The 18,671-nt window shown below is 45.2% G+C and overlaps 1 protein-coding gene across 1 annotated transcript in view; it reads right to left on the minus strand.

Annotated features, from left to right (window-relative positions):
• Nucleotides 1-18,671, minus strand: part of LOC147886702 (ARM repeat superfamily protein) — a 296,797-nt gene that overhangs the window by 112,950 nt on the left and 165,176 nt on the right. Inside the window, exon 30 of the mRNA XM_087395638.1 lies at nt 3,865-4,064. Within this exon, the coding sequence (XP_087251764.1) occupies nt 3,865-4,064 (200 nt within the window). The remainder of the gene's footprint in view (nt 1-3,864; nt 4,065-18,671) is intronic.

Consider the following 18,671-nt stretch of genomic DNA (forward strand, 5'->3'; position numbering starts at 1 on the left):
GGTGTACAATAAGCATGCATAAAAAAGAAAACCCCAATCCACATGACTTACAAAGCCCATCGAAAAAGAGATCAAGCAAGCGATTTAAAGTTCCCTTCCCTCTCATGATAACTATCCCACCTCGCTTTTTTTCCAAGGAAAGTAAAATTAGTTTTCATTCTTCCTTTTTTTCCCTTGTTTTTTAGAAGGGGAGAAAGGGGTAAGGTAAGCACAGATATAACATGCATAAAACATGCCGCTGCTATTACCTATTCACAATGTGTTCCTTTTTCTTTTTCTTTTTGGGAGATGAAACTCTGTGAAAGCAAAACTTTCATTGTTCCATAAATCTTGAACTGTAGGCCATAGAAACCTAGACTGCAAAACAGAAAATCCCATCCACAGACAAGCATAACATGTAGACTGAGAAGAGGGAAACAGAAAAGGGAGAATACAGTATTGGCACATGGGCCTACGTAGGCCCCTATGGCATTGTGTACTTGGGATACCTAAAGGGTCCTATGGTGTCTAACACATACGCTTCTAGAACATGGATTAGGGGAGCTAACGGTATTCAATTGTGGTGTACTTGATAGCTTAGATACAACACTTGACATAGAGCGGCTAGACTGGGGAAATCTCATCTTCTCTTGTTTTTGTACCCTTTCTAGGGGAGTTCTGGTGTCTCATTGCGCTAAGGTGTTTTCTTTAATGACATTTTCAAGTATCAGGAAGAGAAAAGGATACAACAGCTATGGATATAACGGGCTCTCAACCCACATCCATATTTGGTGTGTTAACTCACACGCGGGTGGATGGGATACCAGTGGATGAAATTCCCAATACTTGGCCCTATCCACGAGGCAATAGAGGGTAACAGGACCTTCAATTGATATCAAAGCCCGTTGTGGTGCCATGCAATTGGAGAAAACATTCAAAGACCTATGGACTATGTATTTGGTGCCCAAGAACAAGGGGATGGTGCATTGCAGTCTAATCGACTATTCTGGCAGACTATCTGTGCATCTCCATAAACAACACGTGTGGCATAACTGGTGACGTTTAAGTGATTGTCAACAACTGGCTTAAAATAAGATTGGTAGCCAATGGTAGCTTGCTCTGGCACATTGTCATCCTTCAGGAACATGGCAACTGATTTGATTGATTCAATTTTGAATGTTGGTATGGCCCTTTGTGGATTGTTGAATCAAATGGTCTCGCCCTATGTGGAATCAGTTTAGACTTGGATCTTGGCATTGTGTGGGTAGCTCATATGTGATTGATGTTTGGCCAAAGAAGGTATAGTCGGTACATAGCCTAAAGAGCGATGTTTTAAACACAATGTCATAGGTAGTACTCCTTGGGAGTCACTAGAGAACTTGTTTCGGGAACTTGAAACGTTTCAAAACGTAAAACGTTTCTAAGGACGGCCTAAACATTTTATTTTACTTTTTACTTATTTGAAAGGCGGGGGGGACATAGCAAGTAGCTAGGAATCGAAAAGAGCCTTCTAGGGAATTGGGGAGTGTTCTACACACTATAAAGAACGAAAATGTGAGAATAGTCACATACGTAACGTAGAGGAAGACAAGCTAGGTCTATTGGAGCGGATGTGTAATCAGGATACTATGGGCTGTGTGTGTGTGTGTGTGTTGGGGGGGGGGGGAGGGAGGGACCCTAGCAAGTGGCTAGGAACAGAAGGGAGCCTTCTACGGAATTGGGGAGTGTTCTACACGCTATAAAAGAAGGAAAATGTGAGAGTGGTCACGTATTTAACGTAGAGGAACCCAAGCTAGGTCTATTACAGCAGATGTGTAACCAGGATACTATTGGATAGAGGAGAATTGAGTCTCAGACATTTGCATATTTTGTGTACGCTAGGGAACTTGTTCGCACAACAATTTGGTATCGGATTTCTTTGCAAAAAAAAACAATTTGGTATCGGAATGCAGAGGAAGCATAGTCGATCATTGGAAAGTTCCAATTCAAGAGGAAAACCGGCCATTTTGCCAAAGACACTAGCTGCAAAGGTGAAGGATCGTTGCATTGGTTCATGCATGAAAATTTTTGGAGGAATACGTCAACCTTTGCAGTTGGTTGGGCGTCAGGTTACTATGAGTCGATCTTACCGAAGTTCGTCATTTGAGAATTGTTGTCTGTAAATGTGTGCAGCCAGCAAGTTGGCTGAGATCTTGGTTTTTTAAATAAGGTTATGGTTAGGAATTTAAGGCTTGGGAAATCTTGTTTCACACGATTGATTTGAGACGCCTTGAAGCTATCTATGTAATCAGATCATATACAAGCATATGACGCCTTAGGCTTGCAGCCAACAATAGAGCAATAATGGCTATTGAGATTCTACAAATATCACGATGAGCAGTGCCAATCCCATTTGATGTTCTCCATGCTGACAACCACATATAAGACAAGACATAGGACATAAGGCATTGTAGTTCAAGGAGCAAGGTAATGGAATGAGTAAGAATTGGTTGGTGAAAATCAAATAGGTGTTGGAGAGGTGATGTACAGATGTGATTTGTTGGACTGCAAAGAGCAGTTGGGTCTGACGTAGTGGTGGCGAATTGAGATGTTACAAAGTCAGTCCCAAGAGTAAAGGGATCAAAGATCAACAAACTCATTACGATTGACTAGGGAGCTTTCCTTCTTTCTTTAAAGGTTGCTTTAAAGTTTTTGCAAGATTGGATGTTAGTTTATGGCACTTACAAGTTTGTGAATATGCAGTGGCTTCCCTAGTATAGGAAAACCAAACTTGGATTTTTTAAAGCAAGATTTGTTATTTCAAATTAAAAAACAAACCAACATTCTAAGAGCCAAAACCTTCTAGATATGAAGAAAAAGACCACCTGGAAATAGAAGTAGAAGATGATATGTCTCATGTGAGCACCATAGTATTTGGAGTTCAGCTGATACAGCAGGTTTGGTACCCCATGGCACACGGATCCTCATCATTGAATGTTAGGATTGGGAATTTAGAGTATGCCTTACATCAATTGCTGGCTCTGCAGTTGCAGGCCAACGTGGGTTAGGAAGAATTACATAAAGCCATCCATGCTCTAACCGGCAGACCCTCTAGAGAGGAATAATGAAACCTCAGTCCAGTGTTCATACAATGGAAAAGGGTAGAGAGTAATGCAGCCTAATATAGCAAATTTAAGGCTAGAGAAATATATAAGTAGGATGGCTGATAGAACTGGGGATTACATTGAGAGATGGCTTCCCAAATGGGATGAGGCCTTTTCATTTTGTGAAGTCTATAATCATTTAATAAAGATTCTAGAAGCCATGTTCTGGTTCACCGAAGCTGCAGATAAGTGAGCTGGTAGATGAGGTGGTACGCCCACTTTGTATAATCTGGACAAGGGTGCCATGTGGGAATGGGTTCTGCCCCAGACAATGTGCAGACAACAAGATTAGCTTGGCAATTGTATTTAAATGCATTTAATTTAATTAAACATTGCTAGCATCACCAGGCATTCCCTCCAGTTTGTCCCTTCTGGGCATATCCCCTATTTCTGGGAAAGTGCTTTTGTAATTCATATCCAGCATATCATCGAAATGCAGTATAGGCCCTAAAAAAGGTGGGGCCCTTCCCTCACATCTTACTATAAACCAATACCGTATTCTAGGATATATATACATCATATCTCCAATATAAAAACAAGAAACGGAAAACCTTAACATTAGAAAGCATAAGGCTTTCAGCAAGGAAGATAAATGTTTCAGAAGTTGCACCCTTACATTTGCCTATGTTCGTTCACCAAGAAACAGTATTAAGTAGCCATGATTACGTTGGACATGCATCAAAACAGTACATAAGTAGCCATGATCACATTGGGCATGCATCAAAACAAGAAAACAACAAACCTCTGGTCTCTCATCTGTTCCAAAGCCCTGAATGACACCATACACAGCTAAAAGCAAACGTTCATAATCCACATCTGTCCTCCTTTCAAAGGATGCTGCCACACTATCCAATGTGACCTCTGAGTCTGGTATTCCAACGTCTGTATCATTCACCTGACGCTGTAAACTTAATCGTAGAGCTCCATCACTCAGCCGCCGCCCTAGAGTACCAAATCCAGCATATTCGTAAAAATCTAGAACATGATTAAAAATTTCAAACAAGCATGTATCGCCTGCATTTCATGTTTCACACCACTTATGATACACATGTCAACCCAACAAAAAGGGGAGCCACAAAGGGAAGAAAGAACAAACATGAGAGAGAGACAAAGATGACAAATAGGATCATGGTTGAAAATAAAGACTTGAGATTCTAGAATTATCAAGTTAGACCTTACTGGTGGTGGTGTGTGTGAGTGTGTGTGGTAGTGGTGTGTGGTGTGTGGTGTGTGTGAGAGAGAGAAGTCCTTGCTCTAGCCTTCCCATCAGCTCCACAGCCTCCCCCAACCAGGCTGTTTGCTTCAGCTACCTATTGCGCTACTTCAGAGCTCAAAAAAAAAAAAGGTGATTTGGAGCTTTAAAGACCTGCTGTACAGCCCGCCACAGTTCCGTATGGTTTCCGTACAGGTGTACGGCCTGTACGGCCTGTCTCGCCTTCTTCAGGTTGCTGTTTTCAGTTGACTCCTTGCTCTTTGGGTCAATTTTATGCAGGGTTTGGCTCACAGACTGCTCTCTATGCTGGTTTTGAAGGCTCTCTGCTCCCCTTTCTCTCCTCTTGGGTTCCTGGGTCCTGTGTACTCTTTCCATCGCCAAAATCTTCACTCTTTTTCTGAAATTTAGTTCATCTGGGAATTTTTACTGGTTTTTTCTTTTTTTCTTCTACAGATCTTGTCTTTCTTTTTCCTTCGATCCCTAGATCTCTCTTTCTCCTTCTTCTCCTTACAAATATACTATTTTCCTCTTCTCTATGGGCTCAATTCAGGAATTGGGCTGCAATGACAGCTAGCAAAACCCTCTTCCCTAAAGAAGACGTTGCTGCTTTGCTGTCCACTCCTCAAGCGGATATTTCTTCTCAAGGAAGAGGCCCTAACCCTGAGGTAGAAATGCAGGGTTGACATCATGAAGGTTGCTGCTGTACATAGCTGTTATTCTCCTATAAATATCTGTAAATATGACTGCTCATATCATATGCTTTACTCTTAATGTTCAGGGGATGTGTGACAGTAGGAAATGGAAATCAGTGTGGCTGTATATCAATATATTTCAGCCTGACATAGTGGCGTTACAAGAACACAATCAGCATGTCTATGCAGGAAAGACAAGTCATTATTGTGGCTATGATATCTTCTATGCTGGGGAGCATTCTTTCTCAGGTGTAGTCTTTCTGATCAAGCATGAACTTCAGCCAGTTATTGCCTTAAATGACAACCAAGGCAGATGGATTATTCTTCAATGCATCATTCAAGGCAAGGTGTTTGAATTTGCCTCCAATCTTCTCAAGATAGAACTGCAATTTCGGATGCCATGCACCAATATCCATGGAGATATCATGCCTTCATATGTGGGGATTTCAATAATGCTCTGCAACAAGGTGGCAATACATCAGGACATACTCATATGTTAACTCCTGAAAGGCATGCATGGTCTCAATTACTGATGCATCTTGATTTGGTTGATCTTTGGAAGGAATTGCAGCCTTTGTCACCAGGCTACACCTTCCAACATAATGCCCTTTCTTCTTATCAGGCACGTCTAGATCACTGGTATAGTGTAGCTCCGCAACAAAATGACGATTTTACATGCAAAATGTGGATTGACTATGCCTTTGTGCATTCAGATCATGCAACTTTATGGTTGAGGTTATCTTATTATGATATGCCAGATGATAGACTACCTCAAACGCGACATCTAATTGTGAACAATAGCTATTTGCAGCATGTTGTTTTCAAGGCCATGGTTACTGAATCATCTCACTCTCTGTCTTCTCAGAGCCATTTTGATATTGATAATGCATGGGATTCTTTTGTTTCCAAAATGCAAGTTGTAATTAGAGATTATGGCAAGTCTTACATGAAGACTCTGAGAGAAACTGTTGCTCAGGCCAAATTGACTTGTCAAGACCTCACTGAACTCAGCCATCTTCGTCCATTGTCTTTGCATGAGCAAACAACACTATGCCAAGCCACACATTGTCTTCAAATCAATGATCACAGGAAACTGGCTAAATGGGAGACGAGAGCAAGACAAAGAGCTTTTACAGATAAAGGCTGCTCTTCCAAACAATTTTTTAAAAGCTTGCATCAGAAGAGATTAAAATCAAACATTTGCAGGGTGCTTCTGCCTGATGGTTCATGGACTACATCAAGGTCACAGCTTGCTTCTGTTTGTGTACATCATTTCTCTCAGCAGTTTGGTTCTGCAGATTCTCCCTCGCAGTAGGTTCTGTCTGGAAGAAATTCACTTTTACAGCATGTTTCTCCTATTATTTCCACTACTCAAGCTTTGGAATTGGAGGAACCTTTTACTGAGAGGGAATTGTCAAATGCAATCCAATCCTGTGGTAGATGGAAATCTCCAGGATGTGGGATGGTCTTACAGATGAGTTTTTTCTAGAATATTGGCCTCTTTTGAAGCATACATTGCTGCATATGGTGAACTCTGCTTGGCAAAATCAAAAAATGCCAAATACATGGAAGAGAGGTCTTGTTAAACTCCTTCCAAAAAAGCAAATTTGTGAATCTTTGGCTGATTGGAGACCTATCACGCTTATGCCAGACATTTACGAAGTGACTACCAAAATGATTGTTGATCGGCTCAAAGGTTATTTACATGATGGGTTGCATCCTGCGCAATATGGTTTTGTTCCGCGTAGGCATATCATAGATAACATTGCTAATGCTTATGTTGGAATCAAATATGCAAAATATATGCAGCAGGATGTTTTGCTATTGCAAGTTGATATTGCCAAAGCCTTTGATACTGTTAAGTGGGACTTTATTTCATCAACTATGCAGACATTGGGATTTGGTTAAAAAATGCAGCAGGTTATCAATTGGATATATCAAGATAGTAAAGCTGCTTGCATTCTTTCAGGGGATATTTCTACAACCTGGACTCTTGGTTGTTCTGTTCGGCAAGGATTTCCCTCAGTGCTTTACTTTTTGCCATAGCCACTCATCCAATGCTTCAATATATGGACCACCTTTTGGACACTGGCATGTTGCACACATTGAAAATTCTTGGCAGCCGTAGCATGATCGCTCAAGCATATGTTGATGATTCTTTCTTTACTCCGAAAAATACTCAGACCGATCTCTCCATGATTATGCAAGCTCTTTCTACATATGGTTTGGCTGCTGGTCGTCGTGTCAATTTTCAGAAATCAAAATTATTGCAGTTGCATGCTAAAGACTGGCATAGTCTTTTATGGCCTGGGGAAATTGTTCCAACTTCTCAATTGATTCGACATCTTGGCTATCCTATAGGTTGGGGGCTCACTTGTTCTCAACAAACTGATTGGGTGCTCACAAAGTTGAGGGCAAAACTTGAATATTGGAAGCTTGCAACTTGGCCATTACATGTTCGTTTGCGAGTAACGCAATCCATTCTGATACCATACATACAATTCTATCTGCCTCTCATCATGTTCACTAAGGCAGATCTGGTTTCCTTTATGTCTGCTATCATGGAAATTTTTTAGTGTTCAAAAAATGGCAAGAAAAGTCTCAGATTACTCTCTATGCATCGTCTCTGCTCTCCAAAGATTCATGGGGGACAACATACTCAATATTCAAATGCATATACTTGCTCACAGGGGGAAATGATGTTGCAGTTTATGCAAGGGGATCAGCCTTGAGCTTTCATGATCCGCTCTCTTTTATTGCATATTGATACTTCTGCTTTTGGGCATTGGCTCTATTCAAGGCAAGATCAGAGGCTGTCCTTTTGTCTCTCATTTGCTTCTTGATTGGAAGCATATTTTATCTCACTTGGAATGGCATGGTAGGGAATCTTTGTCGGGAAATTCTTTGAGGGCTGAGAATATTTATTGGTCCAAAGTATTCCACCCTCCTTTGGCCATACAAGAACCCTGGCATTCTTATTTTCTCTCTTTCAAAGGCATTTCTTCTGTGGCGGATGTACTTCAGGAGGATGATCGCACTCTTTTATCTTTTTCTATGGCTGCTAGCAAATATGGTTTGGGAGCTCATTATCGTCCTTTCTGGCATTAAATTTCACAAATGCTCCAACCGTTCTTGCCAGTACCTCGTTTGGAACTTCAGAATAGGCTTGAGGATTGGACTCTACATTCTTCTTCCTCTTCAGCCCGTCCGAAGCTTTCACATATCACGGTGCCCTCTCTATATAAAGTGTTCTTATTTCCGCCTTGGATTTCTGACAAAGCAAATTCTGTTTGGCATATGGATCGCCCACTACAGTGGTGGAGAAAGCGGCTGCATCTCCTTTGGCATTATAAAGTCCCTCTTAGGCAACAGTTTTTCCTTTGGCGAGTCATACTTGGCATTTTTCCAACTGGACAGTTACGCATAGACATATTGCTCCGGCTGTTTGCCACAGATGTCTACATTCTGCTGAATCTGTGCTTCACATCTTCTGGCACTGTCTACACACTTGTGATTTCCTCGCTCTCATCCGACAGAGGCTTCGAGCGAGGTTTCCTACTGTTACTTTTGGCAAGTTCTTCTGATTGTTTGGAGGTTCATCCAGCTAGACAGGGTTTTGATTTATTTTTTATTTGGGTGCGCCACTGGGCACTGTGGACTCCATGGATGGACAGAAATCATAGAGTCTTTGGTGATCCTCTTTTTTCATCTTTTGTTTTTTTCAAACTCTTGGAGAAGAAAATGATCCAAAAAGCAAATGATTACATAATGTGGTCAATGAAAAACCTAAGTGTTTTGTCCACTATAGATACCAAAAAAGTAACCAAAAACCATATCCTGTGTGAAGCATCCTGCAAAGTGGGATAGCTGTGACATAACTACCAAATTCAAACCAATCTGGATTCAGCGGAGGCGCACTAGGGAAAGGGGATCCCTGTTAGAATATATGCTGGTGAGTGAAGGCTCCAGAGACAGGTGTAGTCAAGTAGAAATTTATCACTAGATTGGCAGTTAAGGGCCTGGTATCTCATGACAAGAGAAATCACTAATCCGTTATTAGTAGACATTAAAACATTATTATATATTATACGCCAATGGTGTAACATGTATTTGTATTTATGATGGACACCGACCGATTTGTTATGGTAGTGGATCATCTGAGTAGATAGGACTAGTCGATATCCTGTGTAAAGCATCCTGCAAGGTGGGATAGCTATGACATACCTACCAAACTCAAACGAATCTGGATTCAGCGGAGACGCACTGGGGAAAGGGGATCACTGTTAGAATATATGCTCGTGAGTGAAGGCTCCAGAGAGAGCTGTAGTCAAGTAGACATTTATCACTAGATTGGCAGGCATGGTAGAGGCTATTAGGGGCCTGGTATGTCATGACAAGAGAAATCACTAATCCGTGATTAGTGGACATTAAAACATTATTAGATATTATACGCCAATGGTGTAACATGTATTTGTATTTATGATGGACACCGACCGATTTGTTATGACAGTGGATCATCTGAGTAGATAGGACTAGTCGAGCTAGAGCCACTGAGCAAAGTATGTACGGTGTCTGTCCAGATACTAGCCAAAGTGTGCGAGGGATGAACCTGAGTACCCTCCATAGCCTCTCTGCATCTAGCTCTCCAGATATGCCAGGATGCTATGCTCGCTAAAATCTCCCAAGAAGTATCCACACAGGCATGTACATCTGTAAAAGGAAGGTGTGGTACCACATCCAACGAAGACGTCGAACCAAAATGGCCCGAGAGGAGTCAAGTCTCTCATAGAATACTTGAGGATATATCGGTGATTGGACTTCAAGGCGATGCAAACTACCATGGTTAGCACTATCTTCTTCCATGACTTTAGCAGCAAAGAGTGACTAGAGATGCTAGTATGCACACTCATGCAGGTGGTTCGAGAGGTTGGGACTCCACATGAACAGATTACCTCCTTTTTAGTATAGTATCGATACGCCATTTCTCCCGCTTGGGTACAATGAGGTCAACTAGGTCATACGCGAGGACCTCTTATAGTTTTTCAGGACCTAGTTAACGCCAAGTGATTTCCAATAAAGCTCAGCTTCTATAGAGATCACTACTTACACATTTCCGATGAGGGCTTCATTGACCCCCCGGGATACTCTCAGATTCATCTTCCCTACTCATTGAGATCTCTATTAGCAGTTTCGGGTCTCATCCCATCAAGTCCGGATTGAGAGTGGATGAGCTAAGGGAGTAACCAGAGAAAGGAGGATTTGTATCTTGTGTGATCTACAAGAGATCAAGTCAAAGAACCATTTCATCTACAAGTACCTAGTGTACTATAAGATCCGAGGCCGTTAGTATTGCCTCTTTAGAGATAGCTTTGGACTGCTCTCCCACTTCCTCTCCTATTTAGATCAAAGATGCTTAGCCGCCTCCATCTATAAGGCCATTAGACATCGAGAGCGCCTCCTCAGGTTACAGTGATAGGGACATGGGACGCATGCAGGCCTTCTTAAGAGTGTGATCACGGAGTTGTTCGAGCCAAATCGCAAAATTCATGGACCCACAAGTAGTCGGCGAGGTAGAGATTCAGAGCAAAAGGCAGGGCACATCAGACAAAGGAAGGATGCACAGATTATTCTTGGGTACATCCTTCCATCCCACAAAGATCCAGTTCTATCGTGACCACTTCCTGGGAGTATCGGAGGAGGGGATTCATCATCACACCCCAGTGCCTCGAGGACAGAGGAGTCTCACATGCACTGAGGATCGCCATTGGACAGATGTGGATTTCATCCCATCAGCTCAGGATCGAGGCAGAGAGAGCTACAAGTATACCCACAGAGCAGCAGATCTGCATGCTATGCACATTGGGGGTGGTTGAGACAGAGGAGAATTTTCTATGTGTTTGCCCAACCTACTATGAGATCCGGGGGCGCTAGCACTCTCTCTACCTAGAGGGGAGCGGCTTTGGTCCACTCTCACGACTGATCCATTTCCCTGACCAAACAAAGATGCGCCAACACAAAGAGAGACTACTATGACAGATCAGAGAGTAGCAGGAGACAAATAGGAGGCTAACTGAGAACTGCGACGCATCACAGACTTCTATACATTTGAGTCAGCCCCAAGACACAGCGGAGTAGAGGAGGAAGAGCTAGCCAATATGAGGGTAGCCTGGATTAGAAGAGAGAGCCGACATGATGCTGTCGAGAGAGGGATGGATGCACGGACTATGGGTGAGATGAAGAGCGACCAGAGCACATTCTACTGAGGTCCGGCCTATCACAACCTTCCTCATGGGAGACCAACAGAGGCAAGGGGTTCAGAGATCGAGGAGACGTCGTCCCCCGCCACAACGTGAGACAGCTAGACAGACGCAGATCCGAGATATCTTCACAGCTCACCAGAGAGCCACTGTAGTGCCGGGATTCGGCTTCTGCGTCCCAGCTCGAGCAGCCTTCACTCTCTTTTAGCTTGGGGCTCCCCAAGCTGGGCTAAATCCCTAGCCCAGCTTGGGGGGTTAGTTCTAGCAAGGGGTTCCTCAGATCTCAAGTCCAACATAAAGGAGAAACTGTTTGTATCTACCCCAGGCAGCAAGCCCTCATATTCCACTGTTGCAGCAACACCCAGGCTTGTCCATTGACATACAAGCAAAGGATTGGATCAGACCCACAGGAACAAATATTTTACCTACAGCAAGAAGTTACAGAGCTCATGCTTCTAGTTGCAGCTCTTGAAAGAAGGATGAAGAAGACGGAGAGTAAGGGCAAACTGGAATTCATTGCAGACGTCATGGAAAAATGTGGCACCACTTGCTTCCACGGTCAAAGAGATGATCAACACTCAAGTGAGCTCAGCTAAGGAAGAGATGGCCATACTGGCCAGTAACAAACTTAATAAAACAAATCTATATGCAGAACCTAAAGAGCAGGAAGCTATAGTATGGAATAAAAATATATTGCCTATTGGGGGGCTGCCCAAGGATTGTATTGGCTGTTTTAATGAAGATGAGGGCTACATAGAAGATGAGAAGATCGCATGCCTAAACAAGAATATACCACAAATTGAATGGGATGAAAACTACAGTAGCTGTATCACTCAAAAGGGAAAACACAAGTGCAGGTTTACTTGAAGGAAAGGGCAGGAAGAGTCAACATTCTCCGACGGACAAACAAGTTGAACACTACAAGGATATTGATATCTAAAGAGCTCACTCTGCAAACAAAGGAACACTGAACTTATTAAACACGCAAAGCTGGGAAATGGGCAGTGGAATAGCATTAAATCAAGATATCTAAACCTAAAGACTCTCAACCTTGAACTGATATAATAAAGGCCATGAAGATGTGTGCTAAATAATCTTTCCATGTGCACTCCTCAACTCTCTGAGATTCAAAGATGTAGCTGTTTTTCTATTTTGCTGTGTACTGTCTCATAGGGCCCGTGAGGCCTCCCAAAGACATAATAAAACTCTCTGTGACTTCCGGACCGCACCCTTACCCCCAGGAGCTGACCACACTTACCTTTTCTTTCATCTCCTTACACCTCAAGCCCCTTCCAGCCACACTCCGCACTACACCACCTATCATGATATACACTTTGATCATAACCTCTCACCTGACTACTCAGCCCACCTAGCCTCTCTCATTAGACACATAGACACCATACCCTCTCTAGATCACCGAGCCGCCCTCATCACCCACTCTCTCCACAATGCAGCCCGCCACATCATTCCTTACACTACTCGGTCTACCCGCCCCCCACCCGTTGCCTCCACCCCTTGCAATAGCTGGTATGATGAAGAATGTAAAGCCCTACGCCGCACACTTCCACTCACGACCCAGCGAAATGCTAGGGCTGACCCACACCTCACCCGGGAATATCGTCGCCTAGTCCGTCGCAAGAAGCTAGCCTTCCTACGCCAGAATGAGGATATGCTACTAAACATCCTGTTTAGTAGCAACTCCAAGGATTTCTAGAGGAAATTTCTAAAACGCCGATCCCCTAACGCCCTCACAGACATTTCCCTCTGGCACTCCTACGCACGCACACTCTATGATATCCCTGATCAGCCCCCTCCTGACCTCTCCGCCACCCCCCGCCCCACTTCTTGCACCCTTTTCACAACCGAGGGAGTCACCCACGCAGCGCACAAGCTTCACAACGGCCGAGCCAAGGATCATGAGGGCCTATGCACAGAGTTTGTTGCCTATGGTATCAAAACTCTAGCCCCCATCTTGGCAACGTTGTTCAATGAAGCTGTTTGCCATGGATTCCCCAGAGCCTGGACCCTTGAACACTATCACACCCCTCCACAAAGCAGGAGATCCCATGGATCCAGGGAATTACAAGACCATCATGATTGGACATGTTATGTCCAAGATCTATGCATCAGTGTTGGATGGTGAGGTCAACACTCGCGCAGAGATACAAGGCCTCAGGGCATCTCGACAGGCCGGTTTCAAGACGGATCACTCGACTTACGATCACATTTTTACACTTCCAGGGATCATTGAGGAGGCCAGACACAGGAGACAGAGGGTATACTGTTGCTTTGTGGATTTCCGCAAGGCATTCGACACTGTTCCTCGGGCCCGCCTTGTCAGACGCTTGCAGGAGTTAGCTTACGACTCGGAGGTTATATGGGCAGTAGTAGCTCTCTATGAGAGGGCGACGGGCCGGGTCATGATTGGTACCAGCTGGACCACAGAGATCACAGGACACTCGGAGGTGCACGCTGCTCTCTTGCGGAGGTTGTCATCCAGATTCTCTTATACGCAGACGATGTAGTACTACTATCCTCCTCTGCTACTGGTCTTTAGCGACACCTGCATGGACTTCAGATCTTCTGTGACACCCACGACTTGAAGGTCAACCTTGGGAAAACCAAGGTCATGATCTTCAACACCTCCCGACCCGCTATGCACCGAGAGCAGTTCCTCTTCGCCGGCGACCCTGTTGAGATAGTCAACTCTTATACATACCTGGGCATTGTATTCTCAGGCCCAATCTTCACGATGCACCGGGCCATGCAGGCCAGGATCAGCCGAGGCTATGCCGCTCTTGCCAGACTGGAGCGACAGTGCTACCACTCTCACTTTCAGGACCCGCGGACCAAGTCTCTTCTTTTTTATTCCTTGGTCCGCCCAGCAGGTATGTACGGCAGCCCATGGTGGGGGGGGCGACCTTTCAGACACAGAGTGGGCACGCGTCGAGCGCCTACAGATACTGATGTTTGCTCGGATGATCCGCAGCAAACCATCGGTACCTCATCAGAATTTGGCGCCTCACCAGTACAGCTTGATGCGGCCTTCCAGGCTATCACTTATCTACACAAGGTCAGGGACTTCAGCTCGTCTTCTGCTTCCGCCTACCCTGGCTAGCCCTATCCTCCTCTATGGCCTTCTCCGTTGATGGGGACCAGCGATGTTGGTATAGACGCCTTTCCAGTTGGTTCACCCGACTAGGCCTCGACATGGACCGGTTGCCTCCTTTTCAGTATAGCCTCGACGCTCCACCATCCCCTTTCTCCCCCACTGACCAGGAGGTCAACCAGATCATCCGAGAGAACCTGTTCCAGCTTCACACCTGGAGGACTTGGTTTCTTCATCCCGAGCTTCCTGTGAAGCTCGATTGCTATCGCCGACACTGCCTCCAGATCTCACAGGAGGGTTTCATCACGCCCCCGGGCTATACACAGATTCATCTACCGCATGCGCTCCGGATTTCACTTGGCCAGTTTAGGGTTTCGTCACACCGATTACGGATCGAGAGTGGACGCGCAGAGGGTATCCCACGAGAGGGCCGCATCTGCCCACTTTGCGACCTGCAGGAGATCGAGTCGGAGGAGCACTTTGCTTTCAGATGCCCTATCTATTATGCCATCCGAGGCCGGTACCACTGCCTATTCCACGACGGATTCGACCCCCTCACACGCATGCTACAGTTCCCGGACCAGCGGTGCCTAGCCGCTTTCTTGCATGAGATGACCCGCCACCGAGATGCATCTCTCCAGGCACGACAGCATGCGCAGCCCACACAGCGTGAGGACACTCAGCGACCCATCACTGATTTCTTCCAGTCACAGGATACCTCTCCTCAGTCTAGCCGACGACGCGGACGTGAGCGAGAGCCAGAGCCACGACAACTACGCCAGCGGACAGACTCACACATCTAGGTCCATGACATCCCTTCTATGCTCTCAGCACGCCCTACCGAGGTCACCGTCGCTCTCGTTCTTCAACATAGGGCCTCCCGCCGCCCCCGACGACCGAGCTCGACTAGGCAGCGTGACGTCAGAGGCCAATCATCCATCGCAAGGTTTTTTCGACCTCCCATTTGACGCGCCCTCTATGATTGGCCTCTAACGATCACCACAGGCATATATATATATATTTGTATCTCCCCCAATCTGCTCCATTTTTTTGTGCCATTTTTTGTATCATCTGAAGATAGATACACATTTTTTGCACCAGGACTAGACACACCGTCCTTCATAACTTTTTTGAAGAAACGGTTGGCCGGACCGTTTTGAGACCGCCACCGTTATGCTCATTGTACTAGTTATCTTTAGACTCATAGACCTTCACGGTCTCCCGAAGACTTTAATAAAATTTCTTTCTTTCTTCTCTCTCTCTCTCTCTCTCTCTCTCTCTCTCTCTCTCTCTCTCTCTCTATCTAACTATCCCTAACCCCGAGTTGGGCTAAACCCCCAACCCAACCCGGGGGTTAGGTTAAGCTAGGGGGTTCAAACAGACAGCCAACTATGGACTACTCGCCTACCCTCTCCTCCAAGTCCCCCTCAACTCCCTCAACTCCTTCAACATCCATCAAGACTTGGTACTCTACAGTTGCAGCCATGACACCCTCTCCATATGCACGGAATTACCAACAAGAAGGCTCAAAACGACCCATCCTTGGGCAACAGGATCATATCTTTTATCTGCAATAGGCAGTGAGAGAGCTACGATTGGAACTGGCAGAAGTAAAGGCTCAACTTTTCATTTTGGAAGGGCCTGGTAAGCAGGCAGTAATTGATGAGGCTGTAAAATCTTGTAAGGATTCCCCCCCTACCCCGTAGCTAGTCTCTACAATCAAAGATCTTGTTCACGTGGAAGTACACACTGCTAAGAAGGAAGTGATTGTGGAAGTGGACACCAAAGCATGTAAGTCAGATATTCAAGCAGAGATTAAAGAACACAAATCTAGATGCGGTAATGCACTGAAGATGAGAACAGGGAGACTCCCGAAAGATTGGTACAAACAGGAGGACACATATAGTGAAATATTGACAAAGATCAAAGCAAGCTTGCCCAACATTGAATGATGATGAGCAGGATGATGATGACTCCATGCCAGCTTCTATAAAGGTCATGCTATCCTCACATTGAAGTCAAAAGATATGCAGATTAAGCTTCTTTGACAATCTTACAAGTTGAAGGGCACCCAAGTATGGATAGCAGAGGAGCTTACACAAGCTCAACTTAAAATTAAGGGAACTGAATTAGCTTAAGTCAGGGCTGCCAAAAAGGATGGAAAATGGGCAGTTTACCGTAAAGGCGTAGCGCTAATCAGAGAGTTCAAATCAAAACCAAACGACTCTCAGTCTTAAACCGATGTATGGCTATTTACTCTTCTAGAGTATCATGTAGGTATTCTAAATAATGGAGGTGGCTTTTTGCACTCCTTGGGAGCTGCCATGTACCCTCCCTAAAGCAGATGTACTAGAGGGTTTCTTGCTGTCCCATAGACCTTTTGGTCTCCGATGGACGTTAGTAGTCTCTCTCTCTCTCTCTCTCTCTCTCTCTCTCTGGATTTTTCTCACTTGCAGGATTGATGAGGTGGTCGGATCTTTCCGAGGGGGAGACCCAACTATCAGCTGGGGACTCCTATCAGAGGGGAAACGGCCCATTCCCATCATGGACCCAGAGATTTGGCACAGATATGCATGCTCCTTATACGACATCCAGGTCAGATGCCACCAGATATGTCCTCTATGCCCAGACCCACTACTTGTCACTTGTTCACTGCACAGAACGTGAGGAATGCCCTCCTTTGTCTACACAACCAGAGAGCACCAGACCATGAGGGGCTACATACAGAGCACTTCGCACATGGACAAGAGGTCTTGGCCCTGGTTCTAGCGCAGCTGTTCAAGCATGCAGTATGTCACCGGCTTCCACCTACCTGGAGCACTACCACCATTGTACTGATACATAAGGGAGGGAACCCCATGGATACTGGCAACTACCACACTCTCATGATTGGCCACACTTTGGCTAAGATTTATGGATCGATACTGGTGTCATCCTGCTTCAACATGTATCCACTTGCTTGGTACTATTTCTTTTTGTTTTCCAATAGTATGCTTATTAAGAAATGAAATGTTTTCCTACTGTTCAGTTACGGACAATGGGGACTAGGTCTAGCATTTGAGGGTGGACCCCCTTGCTTGAGGTTATGGGCATTAGTGACTCACAAGAGTGATGGCCTCTCTTTGAGAGGGACATCTGGAAACCACACCCCACCTGAGTACGCAAACATGGGACCAATCAAATGCACAGATTGCATACTGACCTAGGAACCATTCAAGAGAATGTTCCCTGAGCTTTGGGTGTGGGCCTGGCAACATGCCAAGAGTAATGGAGATACAAAATAAGACGACAAACAAATGAGCTCAGTATGGCTCAATTATGACCTTAGAGTACGTCAATAGACAGTCCAAGCTGTTAGGAACCCGTGGGTGCAATCAAAATTAAATTCTGACAACTTTGAAATTTTAGGGTTTTTGGGAGTGACACGTGGCAGACTGCCACATGGAATCTGAGCTCGCAGGTCAGTCCACCTGTCCCACACATGTGGCAGCATGCATGGCAAGTGGCAGGGCATGTAGGCCAAGTGTCTGGCCCCAAATCAAGTAGATTTGGGGCAGGTTGTGGGCTGTCCTCTTTGGGACTGCAGCCCACCAAAAATCTGGGACAAGTGTCCACCTTCCACTCTAAGCCTGGGGGGGGGGGGGCGCTGAGCCTATAAAAGGCGGCCTCTCCCCTTCATTCCCTACATGAAAAATTCGTCACTTTTCTTCTCCCTCCTTTTGGATGATGCAGCAGAACCTCTCCAGCTCCTTGGGTGCAGCCAGCTTCTCCACAGGCCATTCTCTCACCTCAGCAGCACTTTCTCTCTCTACAACAGCAGATTCTCTCTCTACAGTTCCAGCCCCTCCTCTCCAAAAATCTGCCCCCTCTCAGCTCTTCTGGAACAGCAGCAGCATCCTCTCTCCTTCTCCTAGCCTGGAGCAGCCACAGCCCCTTTCTCTCTCCTGCTGCAGTCTCTCTCTCTACTGCAGAATTTCTCTTTCTACTGTTCCAGCCCATTCCCCTTGCAGAAATCTGCCTTTCTGTGCACCTCTGGAACAGCAGCAGCTCCTCTCGTACATCCCCTCCCTTGGGATCAACATTGGCACTCTCTCTCTACAGCTATCACTCCATAAAAGCGCTCTCTCTCTAGCCTATAGGCTGTTTTTCTAAGCTGTTCTCATTCCAGCCCCATTTCCACACTCTCCTCACCCAAGGTAGCTTCAGAGGCATCAAGGACTTCATCTACAAAAGGGTCAAGTCACGAAGGGAGTCTGTATTGTCAAGTTTATCTCATTT

The sequence above is a fragment of the Dipteris shenzhenensis genome, chromosome 24 (assembly GCF_047967505.1).
Source record: "Dipteris shenzhenensis isolate YYH24624 ecotype China chromosome 24, Dip_SZ_1.0, whole genome shotgun sequence".
Lineage (NCBI taxonomy): Eukaryota > Viridiplantae > Streptophyta > Polypodiopsida > Gleicheniales > Dipteridaceae > Dipteris > Dipteris shenzhenensis.